This window comes from Peromyscus eremicus, chromosome 3, assembly GCF_949786415.1.
Source record: "Peromyscus eremicus chromosome 3, PerEre_H2_v1, whole genome shotgun sequence".
Classification (NCBI taxonomy): domain Eukaryota; kingdom Metazoa; phylum Chordata; class Mammalia; order Rodentia; family Cricetidae; genus Peromyscus; species Peromyscus eremicus.
The window spans coordinates 20,211,354-20,230,618 of record NC_081418.1 but is presented as its reverse complement, the minus strand read 5'-3'; the positions used below and the strand labels follow the sequence as shown (position 1 = coordinate 20,230,618).

At 41.4% G+C, this 19,265-nt stretch overlaps 1 protein-coding gene across 1 annotated transcript in view; it reads right to left on the bottom strand.

Annotated features, from left to right (window-relative positions):
- Dync1i1 (dynein cytoplasmic 1 intermediate chain 1) overlaps window positions 1-19,265 on the bottom strand; it is a 312,054-nt gene that overhangs the window by 11,939 nt on the left and 280,850 nt on the right. Inside the window, exons 14-15 of the mRNA XM_059257353.1 lie at window positions 9,394-9,534; window positions 5,201-5,326 (exon numbers count right to left, since the gene is read on the bottom strand). Of these exons, the coding sequence (XP_059113336.1) occupies window positions 5,201-5,326; window positions 9,394-9,534 (267 nt within the window). The remainder of the gene's footprint in view (window positions 1-5,200; window positions 5,327-9,393; window positions 9,535-19,265) is intronic.

Below are 19,265 nucleotides of genomic sequence, written 5' to 3'. Positions count from 1 at the left end.
TCCTAACTAGTTCAGATAAACAGCCAACACAGTTGTTAGGGGATATTTGTGACAGGCACATCCGTGAGACTGCACGGAAGCATTAACAGTGGTCGCGGGCTTTCCAGAAAACACATCCTCAGGAGAGACAGGTAGACGTGGTGGCTATCAATCATGAGGACGTGAAGAATTCTATGTACATTAGCCCATGCGCAGTGAAAGTCAGTTATACAGGCATATGTAGAAAAGCCTGCTAGTCAGTAAAGGAACTATGGTAGCTAAGTAATTTTTAGTTTTAAATCTTTAAACTATGTGTGTTCACATATCATTTGGAAAAAAAGAAAAACTCCAGCAGTTCTCAACAGGTTTTTATGAGTATATTCTAATATAAACACATCTAAGGCTGTATTTAGGCTTAATTTATGACTTGTTATTTTACTCGTGTTCAAATTAATTGAATGAGACCCTAGAGTGCCAGAGTGATCCCATCTGGTAGTGTGGAGATTTCTCAAACCGTAGTCAAAGGCTAGGCTCATTTTAAAAAAAAAAATCGAACTTTTAAATTTTATTTATGTGTATGTGTGTGTGCAGTTCTCTAAGAGGCCTGGAGAGGGTGTCAGATCCCCTGGAGTCAGAGTTACAGGCAGGTGTAAGGAGTCTGATGTGGGTACTCAGAACTGAACTGGGGTCCTCTGGAAGAGCAGCAAGGGTTCTTAACTGCTGAGCCATCTCTCCAGCTCCTGTATTTTAGATTTCAGAAATTTTAAATGATCCATGCAACCACTGTCTACTTAAGTGATTTTTGAAAACACAAATAGAATAAAAATCACAACCAAATAATAAAAAGGGGGCTCTTTGTCTTACACTTTGCATAGCTTCTATTTATGCTAATGGAAGTTAAACACCTGTTCTGAGAAGGAAATAGGCCCCTATCTGTGAAAATAAATATGTGCAGCAGATTTCCAGATACAATGCTGAAATTAAATAAGCAAAAATGTATGCTATACAAACACAGCGCCAAGTCGCCTGCCTGAAAACATGACTGTTTTACGTTGTACTTCCTGAGTTCCAGGCCCTGAGATATCACTCATACTTTGGCCTTTTAAATGTAACAAAAAGTAAAGAAAGAGGGGGTGGACAAATTCAACCTGTTGATTTCCGTGAGCTCATATACAACTCTCTGTTTACCTCTTTCTTCGCAAGTTCCTAATAAGTTGCATCAGTAAATCTGGATTCAAGCCACTGTTATCATCAGAAGAGTCACGAAGGATAATTATACTATGTACTAGAGAAGGACATGATCATTGGGGCTCTGTGCTGGGACTCCCCGCAGCAGCTGCAGCCTCAGCTGGGACAGATGAGGCAGATGATTGCCAGCAACTGGTGACACCAGAGTCCCTCTCTACAGTGCCCTAAGGTCTTACCTGGACTCCAGTGGAGAGGTCTCCAACTGTGTGCACAGGAAGTTTCTTACAGCGGCGAGCACAGTGATGGCCCGTCCTACCCTGCTTCACCTGATAAAGCAGGCATTACAGAAATCTTTCCAAAAAATATTGTGCTTCAAACTAAAATGATGATAGGATGGAAATGAGGTTGTGAGGAGGTGTCATAGGACTCTACCTTTGTTTAAGCACTCCCTGTATGCACCTTGTGAGGTTTATAATCTAGGACCTTATAATGTAAGGTGTAGGTAATAGGATTACATAGCATGCACTCTATTTGGTCACATTTCTAGAGATTTCCCTTTCTTTTTTCCAATGATCTGGGTCAAAGCCAAATGTTTTATTTCTGATTTGTCTTATGGTCAGTTTCCTTGGGCACAGAACAGGCTACGTAACACGCCGCGGCCCTTACAAAATGAAACTACGAAGCATCTTGCTGACAGCTTTGTTTACCGACTGCAAGACAATGGCAATAGAACATTCAGCTTGGCTCAGGGCTCCAAAGCGCAGGGCCCTGGGACACTGTACAAGTCCCACACCAGAGGAGCCTGGGGCACGCGTAGAATAAGATCTTCGCACAAGCTAGCCGTCTCTTCTTCCTGTCTTAGAGAGGTCTCGGGCAAATCAACAGTGGAGGAGGGATGCGAGAGGGCTTCTCACAGGCAGACACCTCTTCAGTTTACTGAGGTCTCGAGGCAAGCTGATCAGCATTGAGCATTCTGGAAACTGCCATTTACATTCTCGCACAGACTGCATTTTAAGAGTTATCTAGAAATGTTTTGTCTTTTTCCATCAAGGCTTTCCAAAGGCTAGCATGACCCTGGTGAGGAATTCAACTTTAATGAGGACCAGAGGACTGATTTGGAAAGCTGATCATGGTAGCACAACCTACCGACAGCTTGGTTCTCAATGCCATGTAGTTTTCTTCTTCCTCTCTACTTTTTCTATTTAAATTGCTTCCTGCTCAGGCTCTCTTCCTCTCATCAGCCATGTACCAGCTTTGGATTTGACCTCTAATTCTCAATGGGCCAGCTAGTCTTGAAAGTACCCCAGATGGCTTTCTGCCGTGGAGGAGCGTTAGATGGCCGCCAGGGCACTGTTTGGAACATATTCCTGCATCCTAAGGACAGTGATGCTCTGTCAGTTCCAGGCTAGGGAACAGTATAACAGTCATTACAACAGCAGCAGTTGCCCAGGACGTAGCTACCATTTCTTAGAAGTGAGCTTCAGCCGGGCCTCAACTGTAAGAGTCCATCTTTCCCATCAGTGCTCGGTGCCTCCACAGTTGTGGTCTTCAAAGATTCAAAGCAAGCTTACAGAGGTCAGCAAGGAGAAACAGAAAGGACCCTTCACCTCGGAAAAAAATATAAGATGCTTTGCAGAAACACTTAGGGAAAAAATGATAGTTAGTCTAAATGACGTTGTTAAGTGTGAGCTACCACTGCTTTGTGTATGATCAAACAATACAGAGGGAATTGTTCAAGTGCTGAAGCCTGGTTCTCACTCATTCCGAGAAGGGCTGAAAGATTGTAACATTACCTACGCTCAATAAAATGGTATATTCCCCTTTCCTCTCCTAGTAGTGAATTTGTAAGGATAAACAACCCTACAAATTGTTTGGCCTATTATATGTCCCAGAGATTTTTCTATAGCCTGTCTAGACTCCAGACAATAGGCGAGACTGGCCTATAGCGGCAGACATTTCTGTAGTCTGTAATATCACTTAGAAAAGCAAGGGCAATAATACAAAAATGAAAACCAGCCTGACCTGCAGTGTGATAGCAGGCATGGGCATAACAACACTTCACAGTTTAGAGATGATGATCGTGCCCTAGCAAGGAGTCGAGCAGCCGTATCAGCCGAAGCAACTTCTGTAAAATCACACACACTCCCCAGACAGAGTCACGGTCCCATCATTCTAGCCATAAACTATCAATGGACCTTACTGCAGAAAATTATGTCTATGGTACTCTGTTGTTGTTGTTTTTCTTTTCTTATCCGGGATGTGTCCACACACCTATGTAATATTTCTGTAAGCGTGGGGGTCCTTCAGGAGGCCGTTATAAAATAAACCAGATTATTATGCTAGCTAGACCAAAAGAATAAAACAACTAATGTGCACTACCTAAAAAGAGCTAATGGACATTATGCATTTGAGGGAGACAGAGAGTTAATATTTCATCTCTCTTCTGCTATTTTTGGATATTTTCCCACCTTTATTTTTCTCCCCAAATAACAGTTGTTATCAAGAAAGAAAAAAGAAAAGACACGAAAGTAAGAGAGAGAAAAAGAAACCTTGTTTGTTAAAATTGTCCTTTACTTGCTTTTTTATGTTTTGGGAAACAGTTCAATAATGAATATTTGTTTTGTTGCTTAGTTTTATTTAGGTGAAGACCATGAAAAAGTATACCAAACATGAAGAATCCTCGTGGTAGAAAATATGACTAGGAAGCCACAGATAATAACTATTTCTGACTCAAATGTCAGTCTCTCTCCCAGACTCCAAGCTGTGGAGCACCTGGCCATCTGGATCTTCACCATGCAGGCCAGTGTTGAGAGTCTCCGCCATTTTGCATGTCTTAACTTGTGGCAATCAGGAATAACCATGGCAGGGAAGAGAGTCTAAATACAGGACAAGCAAGAGATGCTTAAATGTTTTACTTAGGCATTTGCGTGCTAGGATAGAAAGCCCCATCTCTAAAGTTATTCGGTTTCTACGCCCAGCTGAAATCTGAAAACACCATCTAGCTTGTTTCAACATAATCAACCATAGAACACCACATTATATAATGTGCCATCAAAAGTTCTACTGCTGAACAAACCATCTGGGATTGTCGAAGTCCCAGGATGCTGATTGGTGAGACCGTGGGGAACCTTTCTCAGTACGATCAGCTAAGCTAGTCCACCAGGTAGTCACAGAGAACTTCCGAGGCCTAGGACACTGTGCATACAAAAGTGGTCTGTTTTCTCTTTGGAATGCAAATGTTAGATTCAAATCATGCCTAAGTAACTTTATACAACACGCTTACTTGTTTTTCCTGTATTTTCTTTGTCTTTAAGGGAAAACAAAAACAAAATCCTTAACCTCACCAGAAATCAAGGGTTTTTTTTCAACACTTTCTCAAGAAGTGAGAGAAAACATATATATATATGTTTCTATACATATAATGGAAAAGTAAAGACAGGCCACAAATTCAAGATTTTTCAGAGTAAAGGATGCATTATTTTTCACATTGATATATCCCATGTTATTCACTGTACTTTACATGTCATATAATAAGACATACCAGAAGAGGCAGCAATCTCACATGGTAATGTCATAAATGGTATAAAATTTAATTAATCTCAGTCTTCTTAATTGGCAGTGGTGACCTTAAGGGCTGTGATTTTGATTCAGCACACTAACTACAACTCAACTTTCTCAGAGTAAATGGCAAATTCCAATTTCAATCTTAACATTATGAGTTTGGCGAACTTTAGTGTGCTTTGTTGTACTTCAGTCTGTTAAGCTGGGTTTCCACAGCACAAATAGGAGGGGTCCAGATCATTAACAAAAGCATCCTGAGCATGGAGACAAAGGCCAAATTAGGCCCCATGGAGGTGTTAACAAACTCCCACTGAAGTCAATGGAAATTTGCAAAAGCCATTGAGAGGGTTCTTGTGGCCCAGAAAGTCTTGTTAATAATTTTGGTAGGTCTTTAAAGTGGATACACAAGCCAGTTTCCTCTCCCCAAAGAAAACAATAAAACAAAACAAAACAGAACACTCCAAATATGTACCTCTCCAACATCGTAGATCCAAATACGGCCTTCTGAGTCTCCCACAGCAACTTCTTTGCCACCTTGTGCCCAACGAACACGGTTTAGGGCTGACGCCCCCTCAATGGCCACACTTGCTGTTGGTACCTGCCAAAGGGGTTGTCAACACAAAAAGGAATATGAATTTAAACATACTAATCTATAGTGGTGTGTTTCCCCATGAGTCACAACTGCCTTCCTGTGCAGGAAGCCACATCCATCCCCTGCACAAGAGTGAACGAGACTCATTGTTCTAGAATCATACGCTCCACTGACTTGAGGGGGAGAAAGGAGAGACACCAAAAAGAAAGGGAAGCAGGGACATTCTTTCCCACAGTCAAGGTAGCCAGTGACAGGTATATCTGTCCGGAGTTCGGCAAGTGTCTGTCCAGCACATAGGCATGACAGCTGCATGCGATGCTTGACCATTAGATTGTGCTGGCTATGTCAAGGGGAAAAGACGTTTGTGTTTACTAGGACTGAGGATCTACAAAAGGCAAGGGTACCAGGGGAAACAGTCAATCCCTCAGATAACGCGAGTCTTCATGAAAATGTCAGCATATATGCACTGATATTAGCCCCTTTACCAAGCTCACCAGGGAGCGGATGGTCAGGAGGAAAGAAGTGCACAGGTAGGAAGCCTGAAGGAGCTTCCACTCTCCTCTTTCCTCCTTGTATTCTCTCTCCAGGTGGCAATACCAAGGCAGATAGGAGAATGGTCCATAACTTCGGCACTGCCCAGCCGGTGACACCCTCTTAAAATGTAGCTATCTATGTGTATGTTCCTTTAATAAACACCGGAAATCCAGAAGCACTGATGACTGGGCTAATAATCACGGTTACAGTGAACCAGCAGCGCTGAAATAGAACCTGCAGTCATTTACTTATTTACTGCGAGAGCCTCAGTGTGTGGAGGAAGGGTTTGGAGGGAATCAACCCCTCTTCTTCAGTGTGTGCGGCCCTGTCTTCAAGGTTGGCCCTTTCCAACTGCTTAGAGCTCCTGGCCTTCTACAAGAACGCTGACTAGGGAATGACAGCATGCCATTAAGAAAGAAAATGGTGCACGTTAAAAGAAAAAGGGGGAAACGATTAAAAGAGGGCCACCGAGAGCATCTCCTGCCACTGTGTGAGACCTGCGCCCAATAAATGTGATTCACCAACATGGAAACATGACATGTACTGTGGCTTAGCACCCCAGCATTCAGCTGCCCACAGGATTGAAACCATCTGTTTATATGAAACTATTGAGCCAATACCTATCTTTAAAATAGCAATAAAAACTCCATCATATGTAAGAATCTATGTTTAAACTTCATCTTGAAATCAATAAAAATTCTTTTTACCTGCTTAAATCATTGCATGTCAATTGTGAACAAAAATGTAAAATGAAAATCCCCAGCTCATTTTTTTTTAAATACCCAATTTCTACAGTAAAGGTACCTGCTGTGCAAGCTGGAGTCTGAATTTTTAACCAAACCTTGCAAAGAATAAAAACAATGTGAATTTAGATAGACTATAATTCTGTCAATACACTTTATTATTAGTGGTGCTGGCCTGAAAACAAATTCATGATTCAGCAATAGAACCTTCAGAGTTCATTTTTATCACTGTGACTTAAAAGCATCATAAAGGATTTTCCATGTTCAACATCAGATTTTACCTTGAATAATCTAAAAGCTGAGTAAAACGTTTAATCTTTGTATGAACACAGCTAAAAATTTAATTACTCAAAAAAAACCCCCGACCCTCTCATATAGTTAAAACAATGCCTAACGTGTTTCTAAAGGAATTAGTTTACCTGAAATGTAAGTAACATAGCAAACCCAAGTCTGTTTTAAACAATATCCACAATGCTTTCTTTTCATAGCTGTTATAAAAAAACAAAATATAAAAAATAAAATCAGTTATCACAGTCTATAGTATATGCTAAAATCAATGAGTTCATGAAGAACAAAATGAATCTGCGTTAATTTAAGAGGTATTCAAAGTTCAAATGTGAGTGAATGTGGACTAAAATAATCCTCGTGCCCTATGCATGTGTGTTACTTTCAACTTGGATTTCCTAAGTATTCTCATGTCTTTAGGAACAGTCATTTTAATTGCAGACACAAGATGTGTACAGCATAAATTACTAAGCAGTAAAAGTCAGTCGCATCAAAGGTAAATACGAGGAGCCATTTTTGCACAGCCACAGCAGGGACAACTTGGCTTTAAAGTAGAATAATTTGAAGAACAACAAGATAGACTGGGAATTTAGGCTCCTTCAATTTTTTTTTTTGAAGAAATCTTTTCCTAATCTGACTTATACCTGTAAAATATTACCCAACTTGCCCGAAAATGGAAATGCCAGGAGGGATTTCAAAGTGTGAGGTGCTGGGTCGGAGTCAGACTCGGTGTATTTTTACTGTCACTGTGAAAGCAGAACCATGTTCATCAGAAACCCCAACTGTATGCATGACCAACCCTGAGTTTCTAAATGTTAGCCATAAAACTCGTCTGCGTTCCTCTCTTTGACACTCACAGAAAGAGAAGGCAATGTCAAGACATCACTTTCTTTTTCTGGGAAAAAAAAAAAAAAAAAAAGCAACCGACAAAGTTAGACAGGAGTTACTAAGGAGGGTGTAGACCACTCCATCCCTTCATATGCATTAAAGCCGGGGTGTCATGCACACATCCCCTCAGCTTGGCCTCCCTTCTGATACAGCAACCTCCCCAGTCAATCTGGAAAGCGTTTGTTTTTTTGGTTGCTTTGGGTGAGTTTCTCTTAGCAAATAGAAGCAATATGATTTTAATCAACAGCGATGAGAGACTTTGGGAAGCCATTACAATGTAAGGTAATAGCACTTTACTATGAAAAGCAATGATGTTATAAACATTTGAACATCCCGAATGATGGGCATCTCACTCACGCCTTTTGATTATTTTCAAAGATGCTTCACTACATAACTTCCCTGTCACATAGCTCTTGGAGGTAAAAGGAAAAAGGCTGCAATGGAAATACTTTCAAAATGTAGCTGTTTGGTGATAGTTACAGGTATCTGTGCCCTTAAAGACACCCAGATGCAGCACCACCTGAAGGAAATTTCCATGCCTCCTCCCACAAAAAATCCTAGCTTCGTATGTATGCTCCTCCTTCATGTCCTCCAGCTGTAGGATCCTTAATTAAAAAGGCCGAACAGCTTCCTGCTCTAAACACTTCAAAAGACTTGCTTTACTTGACGCATACCTCCTACCATGTGCTCTTTACCTGGATATTTGCATTTATGGAGAGCTCTCCAAACCCAAAACCAAGAAATGATGCAGAGGCCATTTTAGGACACATAATATTCATATAACATGTTCCCAACAACAATAATAACAACAACAGCAAAAATCCAATGGCTCTGACTTAGACCCTCAATAATCTTGAGGGTCTGAAAAAAAGGAACAAAGTACATGATAGACACTTTAAAAATAATCATTTAATTATCAACTTTAAAAAAAATAGGCACTTTTTTTCACTTGTGAATGACTTTAAATGTGACATGGTTAAAATCCCACTTTAAAAAATACTTGAGTTTTGTTTACATGTTAAAAGTTAGGCACTACTGCTTTCGAGTTCAATATTGTAGACAAGGAATATTTCCTTGGTAAAAATTAAATGAGTGGTAGATCTAAACAGAAAGCAGTGAAGAGAATCATCTTTTATGGAGTCAAAATAGAAAAAGTACAAATAGCCAACATTGACAGAGTAACCCCATTTCAATAATCCAATCTAAAAACAGCATCCACAAAAGCTTTCTCTTCCAAGTGTCTGCCAATAAAGTTATTTCAATACTATGTGTCCTCTCCCTTAGGGAAAGGTGTGAATACACCTTGTGCCTTAAAAAAAAAAGTGTGTGTGTGTGTGTGTGTGTGTGTGTGTGTGTGTGTGTGTGTGTGTGCAGCATCAGTAATTGTCTAAGATCTTCCACAGGATGAAGTGACATGGGATTTGGGGCAATGCATCTGCTGGTTCCCTTCTGGATAGTCAAGAAATGAGGGGTGGGTCTGGGGTGGGGGGCCATGGGCACAGCCCCGAGGCAACTGGAAGGTCTGTCCACAAAAGGCCGTTTTTTTTTGCAGGAAGAGTCAGACTGCAGAGTGGTCCCGGGTGCCCCCTCCCAGCCCCGGGCCCAGGCGCCTGCGCCGCTCACCTCAGTGTCACTGTTGAGGTTCCAGAGGTCCAAGCGCCCCATCCCGTCCACGCAGGCAAAGAGCGCGGGATGCACAGGGGACCACATGACATCGTACACATAGTCTGCATTGTCTTCAAAGGAGTAGAGCGGCTTGTTGTGCTGTAAAGCAGAGAGACCGTGAAGACTTAGTGGCGCTGCCGCCGCCTCGGGCTGTCTAGAGAGCCTAATTAAAAACTTTGCACATTCACCAAGTGTCATAAAACTTCCCGAGATGAAAGTCCTCGAGAAGGTGAACCGGAGCTTTAATGTGACTACAACTGTCCAGTGGCATAAATAAATCCCGGGGGGTGGGGGTTACTCTGAATGGGCCGGGGCCGGGACCCGCGGAGTGAGGCGGTTTCAGACACGGTTGTAAGCGACATTCCAGACAGGTGGACGCGACTGCCATTAGCTCGGAATTCTTGCCGGGCCAAGCTGTGCAAGCTGTGGGAGCCTGAACCCAGCAGTGGTCCGAGGGGCTTGGACCCGCTGGGATGCTCCGAAGCCCGGGCGGTCCCTGGGAACCCTGGTTCTGCACCGAAGGCAACGTCTGCCACCTCGTGGTCCCTGCTTGTCGCTGCAGCAACGGCGGCCGCTTCCTGTCCTACTGCAGGCCGAATTCGCGTTTTAATGATTCCTTTGAGGCGAGGAAAGGGAACAAATACCTACCTGTAAAGGGGTTTCAGCTCTTACAGGAAAGTGGGAATCATTAGCGCCATTCAAGACCCTAATCTCCTTAACCTTCAGGGTTAGTCTACCCGAACCAAGTGGAGTGATGTAGCTGATCTAGAACCTCTGAACGTGCACAGAAAATATGCCATCCTTTCTAAATCACTAAGGATTTCTAAGACCCCTAAAGTTGATGTTCTGAGGGGAAACACTGAACATTCTTCCACTGCATACAAATGCCTCCACTCCAGAGGGATATAATAAATTAAAACGGCACACTTGATTTCCAGCGAATATTGTCACATCAAAATAGCACAGAAGTCAGAGGCAAGTTTGAAAGTACACCAGAAATAAAACGTAATTGGACTTTATGAATTATTCATTCCATCTGGCTTGTCTTATTCTAATTTCTGCATAATGGCTTTACTAATCCCTGATCAATTAATGTAAAATGAAATTTAAATGATAATGAAAGCCCCAGAGATAAAAGAAATTAACTATTCTTATATCCTCTGACAGAAATCTAAACAATGGGAATTTTGTCTTCTTTTTCCAGTCAGCTGTCTGTACTCCCTTCTCAGGCTCTGTGGAATGCCTGCACAGGCCAGGGTGGTAAGATCAAGAAAAGATAACATACAATATAACAATCAAATCCTTTCTGCTTCGGATATTCAAAGAACACATCTGTAGGGAATCAGCTCCAAATATCAGAGCGAACTGCCAATGTGTGCTGCTTGCGCATGCAAAATGCACAAAGTACACGCACTGGAACTGAAGCGGAGAAAATCAGTGCAAACCCACAGTTCTTTAACCTACATATAACGCAACAACTTGTTCTGGTAGTAACTATAATTGATTTCTTTCCATTATTTGCATTTTCTTGACATTTAAAAGTCGCTGGTTTGATGCAAACAAAGTTTATATAGATTGAAGCAACACAGATTGGACCAGTGGTGTGTGTGTGTGTGTGTGTGTGTGTGTGTGTGTGTCTTTGGAGTGTTTCTATGGAAGATGGATGCATCATATTTTTAACTTCAAAAGTATCTGTGATGGAATGTAATTTGAAAAACAATATCTGTCACTGAAACACCAAAAAGGAATAAACTAGACATTTGTCTTATAGTCCTTTATATTGTTATTCTTTAATTTTTATACAAAAATGTTTTAAATCTCATGTCTGCAATATGATTAGAAGCCAAAATTATATGCTTATTGGCTACTAACTTACATCTTCCTCTCATTTTTCTAGAAAAATCCAAGTACTAAATTGTTACCTAATAGCATGATTGTATCATTTGCCCTTATGTATATTAAAAAGGAAGTATGGAGTATCTGGTCCTTCTCTGACAGCTGTGTATATTACATTCTGACTCTTTGCAAAAGAGAAAAACATGTTACCACAGATTCTTGATTTCATAGCTAGCTGGCCACTATTTGTTAGAGAACACAGCACATTTCTTTTAACGTCAGTGATGGCTAAGCCAAACATGTTTTAAGACTGGGTTCTCAGTATCCTCTCTCATTCAGTCAGTCAGTAGTACGCATAAGCACACAGAGCTGTAGCTGTGGATAGACACACAAACATGCAATAAACACACAACACACCTGCCATTATCGTTTTGATCAGTTAAAACTCCACCCAGTTTTAGACCATCACGCACCAAGGAGCTGTCAACAAGAGATATGCTAATCCCCTTCATAAGTTATTCTGTTGATTTTGTAGTATGCTCCCTCGTTTTCTTTTTGCTATTTTCTCTACTGAGAAGTTCAGTAAAAATTGGAGTCTATCCTGGAGACCTCACTTTTGAAACATCTGGAAACAACTCCCCTTCTTCAACTCACTCACCGCAGTGTTTTTCCTGTCCCTCAGATTGACTGAAATACTCTTCTTTTGTTGCCTTTCTGCAGCTTCCTCCTCACATTTGACCCCCACGGCTGAACCTTCTATTACAAAAGTCACTGTGGAAGTAATGCTTGGCTATCGTAGGTGCTTGGGAAAGAGAAAGAGGGTTCCCATTTTCAAAGGCTCTGTTTAGCCTTGATAAATTCATGGGTTGGGAAACTTACTGAACTCATTACTATACCATCTGGGTTCCTGTCTACAGACCAGTTGGTCCCATGTCTTGCATAGGCATAAAATTCAGGCACAGAAATGCCACTTGTAAACTAGTGCTATTTTTAATAGTAATTACACTTTGTCCAATAAAGTATTTTATTATTCTATTTCATTTTGTCTCCAAGGATAATATTATTAAAGATCTGCCTCAAATGCTTAAACATTTTTAAAATGTCTGATAAACATTAATATCATGAAATATTAACATTTTCATAAAAGACCTTCAAAGCATCCAATCCCAAGTACGCTGCTTTTGAGTTTGTGAAACATAAATTTCAGAGCTCACAAACTTTTTATGGCTTCCTCGGGCATGGGTATTGATTTTCAAATACCACAGATTGTGAAAAAGACAGCCTGGGAACAAACACTGCCAATGATTTTGAGGAGGACTCTCACAATATCCTTTGTGTGTATCAAAGTCACAGAGGCTTCCTGATCTTAAACATTTACTCTAGAAAATACCCACGGTCATTTAGTTAACTAAATATTGCTCCACAGCGTGTTGCCGTAGAAAGTGTTCTGCAAAGCAGTCAGAGTTCACTGGACAAAACCCCTTTCACCTGTGTGTTCCCCTGACAGACGCCATGCTTAGCATCAGCAACGTGTTGAAAAGAAAAAGGGGACCGTCACCATCCACAACCTGTGCCTGTGTGGCACATGCCACTGAAATCAAACCTCAACTCCATCCATTTCCTCCGGTCTCCAGGCTTGCCATGCCAATAAAGGGCATGAAGTTATGCAAGCCAGCTTGCTTTTAATTTGCTGATGTTCAAACAAAGCAGAGTGGTCGACCAGCACCGACGGATGTGAAGGGCAGGCAAGAAGGTTTTCTGTGGGCCAGGCTCTGCACACACATTGTCTGACTTAATCCGCATAAAATTTCTGTAAGGTAGATGGTGTTTATGGAAAAGAAAATTATAGCTCAGGAAAGTTAAGTAGGTTGTGGAGGAGGGGAGGTAGTTTTTGGTCTCAGGATTTCTAGTTGTTAAGCACATCCTCTGTTTACCGGCCCTCTGGGGCCCCTCTACCTCATCTTCAGTCTTTACAGAAAAAACAACAAATCTGTTACCTTTATTCTTCACCCTCCCATGCAATTCAACCAAAATTTACTGAGCGCACACTAAGTGACTTGTACAAACAGTTAAACAATGATTACTGACCGTTTTTTCTTCCCTAACCCAGTTATTGATGCCATTGAGGATATCACCCACGCTTCTGAGGGGTCGTTTGGTGGGAAGAGAAGAACATTTTCTCTTACATGCTAGAAACAGCATGGGAACCATCCTTTAGCCAGGAGAGCACAGCAAGGCTGTGGCGTGGAAAGCAGATTAAGAAGAACAAGAGGGCAAAGACTCGGCTCCAGGTCTCTGACTGGGTGCCTCTGGTAAAGACTACAAAGATGGCCGCCGAAAGACAGAAGTAGCAAAGCTAAGATCAAGCACAAAGGCCATGGAAAAACAGGGACCGCTACAGCACTTGGACAATTTCACCTGATGCCTTTGAACGTCAGTTTTCTTGTGTGTAAGATGGGAAGATGGTGCTCTGATCCTTAGGTTCTCCTTTATGATTCCGGGATGGTTCTGCTATGTGCCACATTACTCAGCAGCAAGGATGGAATGAAATAAGGCTTCAGAAAATTTTGTTTTTCTAAAGGCCTGGTCAATGGTACATATTATAACAGACTCCATCTTACTTGATGTTCATAGAATTTAGGTCAGGAGTCTATAAAAAATGTAGACGATTTTAAATGCTTTCTAAACTTTGTAACTTAGTAAAATAATCATGTAAAACTGAGAAGTTTGAAATAATGGAAGTAGTAATAGTTTTTCTCTTTGAGCAATTGAAAAATAAGAAATGCTGAATTTGCATTAGAGTCAGGCGGTAAAATCGGTTTAAAGAAAGTGAATTTCACAACATGCAGCATTCTGCAGTGAAGACTCTGGAACCAGGCTATGCTTTGTGAGCATACTTGTAAGAACCAATAGAGTCACCCATACTCCAATCTGCTAACTTAGAAATGATTTCTACAGGGGTGGCTTCCTGTTCTTGACACAGGCTGAGATTACAGAGATCAAAATGGCCATTTTCCACTGTGTTCTTTGTCTTCCTCATTTATGGGAGACCTCCAAGCATGCCAACAGAATTTAGTGTTCTGAAGGCCGGGGAATAGAAGGATTTGTGTTAAAACATTCCCCAATAGCCTCACACACCATACATGCTTCTTAAGGTTGGGCTGGTTTCTAAATGATGAACTTTCCAAGCAGACATAGACATGCGTCCCGACTTGTAAACATTTCCTTTGTGGGGGAGGAGTATTTTGTAGGGGATACTACTCAGAAAGGTGAAGGGGCAGGAAACTAACTCTGAGTTAGAAGTTCAGAACTCTACCCTGAGTTCTGAAGCAGAAGGAAACCAAATGGCCACCACCTAGAAACAACATTCTCTTGCAGGAGAAGGATGATGACCAAGACAAGTAACATGAAAATATCCTCCAAAAATTGTTCTGTGGGTTCCTGTGAAGTAGTTTAAATAAAGAGCCAGCCGGTTCTTCCAGGAAACATCAAAATGTGAGACCACAGTATCACTTTAAAAAAGAAAAAGCCACCAAAAGGACCCCAAAACTCCAGGCTCATACAAAATGGATGCCTCTACCATAAAAAGAAAGTGGTTAAACAAACAAATAAACCAAAACTCACAAACCAAACCAAAGAAACCAATGCTCTTGGACCCAGAGAATCATTACAAATTCAGTTCTGTCATTGGAAAATTTCATGTGCAACTTAATCTGAGGTCCTTCTAATGCACACAGTATCTCCTAGTCATGTTCACTCTGTGACTTGTTATTAAACAGCAATGCAGGTGACAGCCGCACTCAGGTACAGGAGCTGGAGCTGAGACAGTAACACTTGGGGTAAACTATTCTCAAAAGAACATGGAGAGCAGGCCAGTTGGTTGTTTTTGGGTATTAACAAAAAGTATGTGAGGACTTTTGTATGAACGAGTTGATTTAAAACAATTTGAAAGATGATTGTGGACATCTAGGAACTCGACGTTTGTCTCTGTCTCAGTGTGGTTACCTGAGAGCGGAAGCCACATGAAAGGCGTTCTTTGTTGCTCTGCCTTCCTCTACAGCTTATTTGCATGGAAGAATCCTCCTAATCCAGGAGGCGCCGCCAATAAAGAGCCCAATTATCCATAAAAAAGAATGTACACATATTCACAGGTTTTGACTAGTATGTGAGTGTTCAAAGCCATGGGGAAAGCTACAAGCTTTGCCTAATTTATAAAGGGAGTATTTCCCACACTGACATTTTTATGAATGTTAGCTTGAACTCAAGGTTCTTTGAAACTGGCCTTCTAGTGGCATACATTTTATGGACACATTGTGAAAACATTAAACAGTGGAGCTGCTCTTTGGAATTGGGGAGAGGAGGATTATGTCCTGACACTGGGGTCTTCTGAGTTGCTTCATTCCTTCAACAGCTCTTCTCTCAAGCACATTCTCTTTTTCTTGGAAGAATTATGGACCAACAGCAAGGAGTGAGCCGGTTCAAAAGAGTGCCCTCTACTGGTTGCATGTTTTCCCGCTGTCGCTACTACGGCTACGCTGCTGCTTCATATTCAGCATCATATTCATTAGTCAAAAAAGCATCCTGTAAATTCATGAGGGTCGCGATGGTTGGAGAGTCCCAGAAGGATGGAGAGAAGGTGTGAATATCTCTGTGAAGGATTGGAGGTGCAAAGGAGGAGAATGGACCAGACCTAGAAATAGCTAGATTTGTGGTTGTGCCTGTATCTGGAAGTCACGAAGGATTAGAAGAAGAAAGGTGTCAATGTCTGCAGGCCTGAGTTCTGTTTGTTTTTTATGACTTGAATGTCAAGTTGGACAACTGCGTTTTACTAGCTAGCAGGCTGCACAGCAAAATACTTCCACTGAAATAGTGTTAAGACCCGATGTTTGTGACATCGATCTTACAAACTCTCACAGATGTATGCCCTCTTTTGTTGTTGACCTTGTTTGAGGCAGGGTGTCAGGTAGCCATGGCTGAACTGGAACTGACTTTGTGGTTGAGGATGACCTTGAACTCCTGCTCCTCTGGTGTCATACAGGACTAGAGATGAAACACAGAGCTTTCTGTTTCTTCCAACTGACTTGTGCCATCGATCCTACACAAATTTTAAAATCTGTTCTTCCATAAATTTTATAAACACAGACAAACACATACGTACTAGAATTATATACCCCCATTAATCTCTTTTATTCCTCTTACACTCCTGCTGAACTATTTCTTCTTCTCACAAAGCCCACTTCTACTTCGATGTCTTTTAAACTTCTCTGGTGACCCACAATGTTTGATTAGTGTTGCTTACATGAATATAGGTGAGGAGTTATTTACTTAAGTGAGGACAGCTTAGGAGTGGCTACCCCTCTCCCCGCCCTCCAGCACTGTCAATCCAGAAACTATGAAAGGTCTCGTGAGCCCTTCTCCTGGTGGCGATGCTTTTCTGAGAGGTTCAGTCTTGTGCAGGTAGCAACATTTAGTGTGAGTTCACGGTGACTGTTTTAAATGCACAAATTAAAAAGTATTAAATTACAACTCTAGAACAATAGATCCTGCTTTGATTCCCCCACGGCACTTATTTCTAAAACGTCTAAATTGGTATTTGCCAATTACCAAAGCTAATTTGGTATTGGTAAACTCATCGCATTTGATTATAGCATTTAGGTGTGTGAATGTGCATGTGCGTGAGTGTGTGCATGTGTGTGTGTGTGTGTGTGTGTGTGTGTGTGTGTGTGTGTGTTGGGTATATTTTCAGAGTAAGGGTGAGGTTTAATAGCTCATCTTGCTCATGTCTCCTGTATTAAATAACTATACCTATTGTATAACATTTAACACTAATATTGCTGACATATTTATTTTAATTTTGATGAGAACCAGAAGGGAGAATCCTAAAAAGCAGAAGTTCAAAACATTCTGCTTGAGTTAGCCATATCTTTACAAGAGACGACTACTCTATTCCCGCTCAGCCAGACTGGAACTGCTTCCTATTGAAGAAGCTAACACCAGCTAAATGTGAGGTAAATGTGAGGTGAGGTGATTCAGAATATTGGAAATAGCCATGTGATTAATTGGATTACTTTCTGTCCTCGACAATCTGCAAAGTTAAGAGGTCACAGAAAGCTGATCAAGACGGATCTATATTTGTTTGATCTCAAAACAGCTGCTTTGGAGTAAAAAAAATGAGTTCTAATTTATCTTACAATATTAGATGTAAAACGATAGTTAATGCAGGAGGCCTGGACGGGAGGAATCTTTCATTTTATAAGTAGCTGGTGTGCATCTCCCCACACCCAACGATACTATTTAGAAAGCTAAGCCCGGGAAGGTAACCTGTGTAGTATATCATTATATCATTAAAATACAGGCTAACTTTTCCCTTCCCTGCTGGTTGAAAGAGATTTACCAGAAAAGAAAGGACTTACCAAGCCTTTACTTTTGCACAACGAGAAAATCCAGCGAGCTGGGTGAATTTAAGTCCCCAAAGTGTTTGTAGTTACCTGAATTAGTCACACATGTCTGCATAAATATTCAGCAGCTCAAAGGCATGCACTCACAGATGAGTCTGGAGGAGGGCTGGAGAAGTAAAGGACAGGAAGTATGCATACAGGCCGAGTTGGGACACGGCTTTAGATTACTTCTGTGGTTCCTTTCACAGTTGAAGTATTCTGCATGGGCGAGCTTTTAAAAACTGATGCAGCAAATGTGTGTAGTGGGACAGAATTTAGTGACAGCCCAGGTAGTTTTATCAAAAGCCAATTTTAATGTTTACTGTCTGGTGCTAGGAAAGGAGAGGAGAAGGGATAAAAATGATGACAAAGTAAAACATCAAACAAGCCAGACACTGCCTGGATATCATGTTTATCAGAAAGGCACCACGAGACCTTTGGAGTTGTGGAGATAGTGTTTTCTGTTATCTGGTAAATCCTTACCAAGATGGATTGCCAACTTTGTCCATCTTCTTGCTTGTAAAACTCAAAACTTTAGTTTTTATTGTGTGTGTTTTCCTTCTGGTATTTTGGGTATTTGACAGCACAATGGCAGAAACACACAGACTAGGGTCCATTGTCAAAATGATGTCATTTTAGAGGGCATTCATCCCACTCGCAGATGCTCTAACTCCCTTTCATAAAACACATATTTCAGGTAGGATATCAGTGAGTCACTGAGAACAGAATACAGGCAATCAAGAGGAGTCAAGATTTGACTCTGTCCTCAAGCAGTAACCACCCAGGTAGGGGAAAGGGGACTCTGAATTGAAGACTAAGAACATCATGTGTTTGGAGATGGATTTTTACACTTCATTCCGGGAAGATCTGCTGTATCTTCACATTATGTATCGTGGAAACCTGAGAACAAGAACTCAACAGAGACCTCTAACAAGGACAGGAAGACGGCGTAGCTGTGGCCGCCATCCTGACGAGTGGTTATTGCAATGTGGTATTGAAGCAGATCCAAGCGGCATGAAAACCAAGAAAAAAGGGAACACACCCAGAATTACAAGGAGGTGCAGAGATTGCACTGTCTGAAGAAAAGAGAAATAAAACTTTCTCCAAGACACATTCTTAGGTAAAACTCAACAAGGAATTTACCTTGTCTGAGAATCCCTGGAAAACAGAGCACTGCCTGTCTTGTTTATACCGAAGGAAGAGAACAGGCATGTAGACGGGTGTTGTTTTTGTGCTACAGTTGTTAGGTGCCAGAGGAATTCCAAGGCCAGCTGGCTTGCAGGTTGCCATCTGATGTGGTCAAGGCAGGTATTACCTGGAACAGGTGAGGAGGCCTGTTTTGAAAGATGCAGAGACCCTGATGGATGGGAAGGAAGACAGTCAAGGGGGAGAGCAGAGCCTGCCTGATCACGTAAGTCAGAATGGCATTCCCACTTAGATATCAAGGTGAGAGCTAGGCAGGCCCTGGTAGGGCCGAGCGTTTGTCGACATAGATAAAATAATAATAGTAATTTTGATCATGGGCATATTAAGACTTCTTGATGGAATATCTGCTAA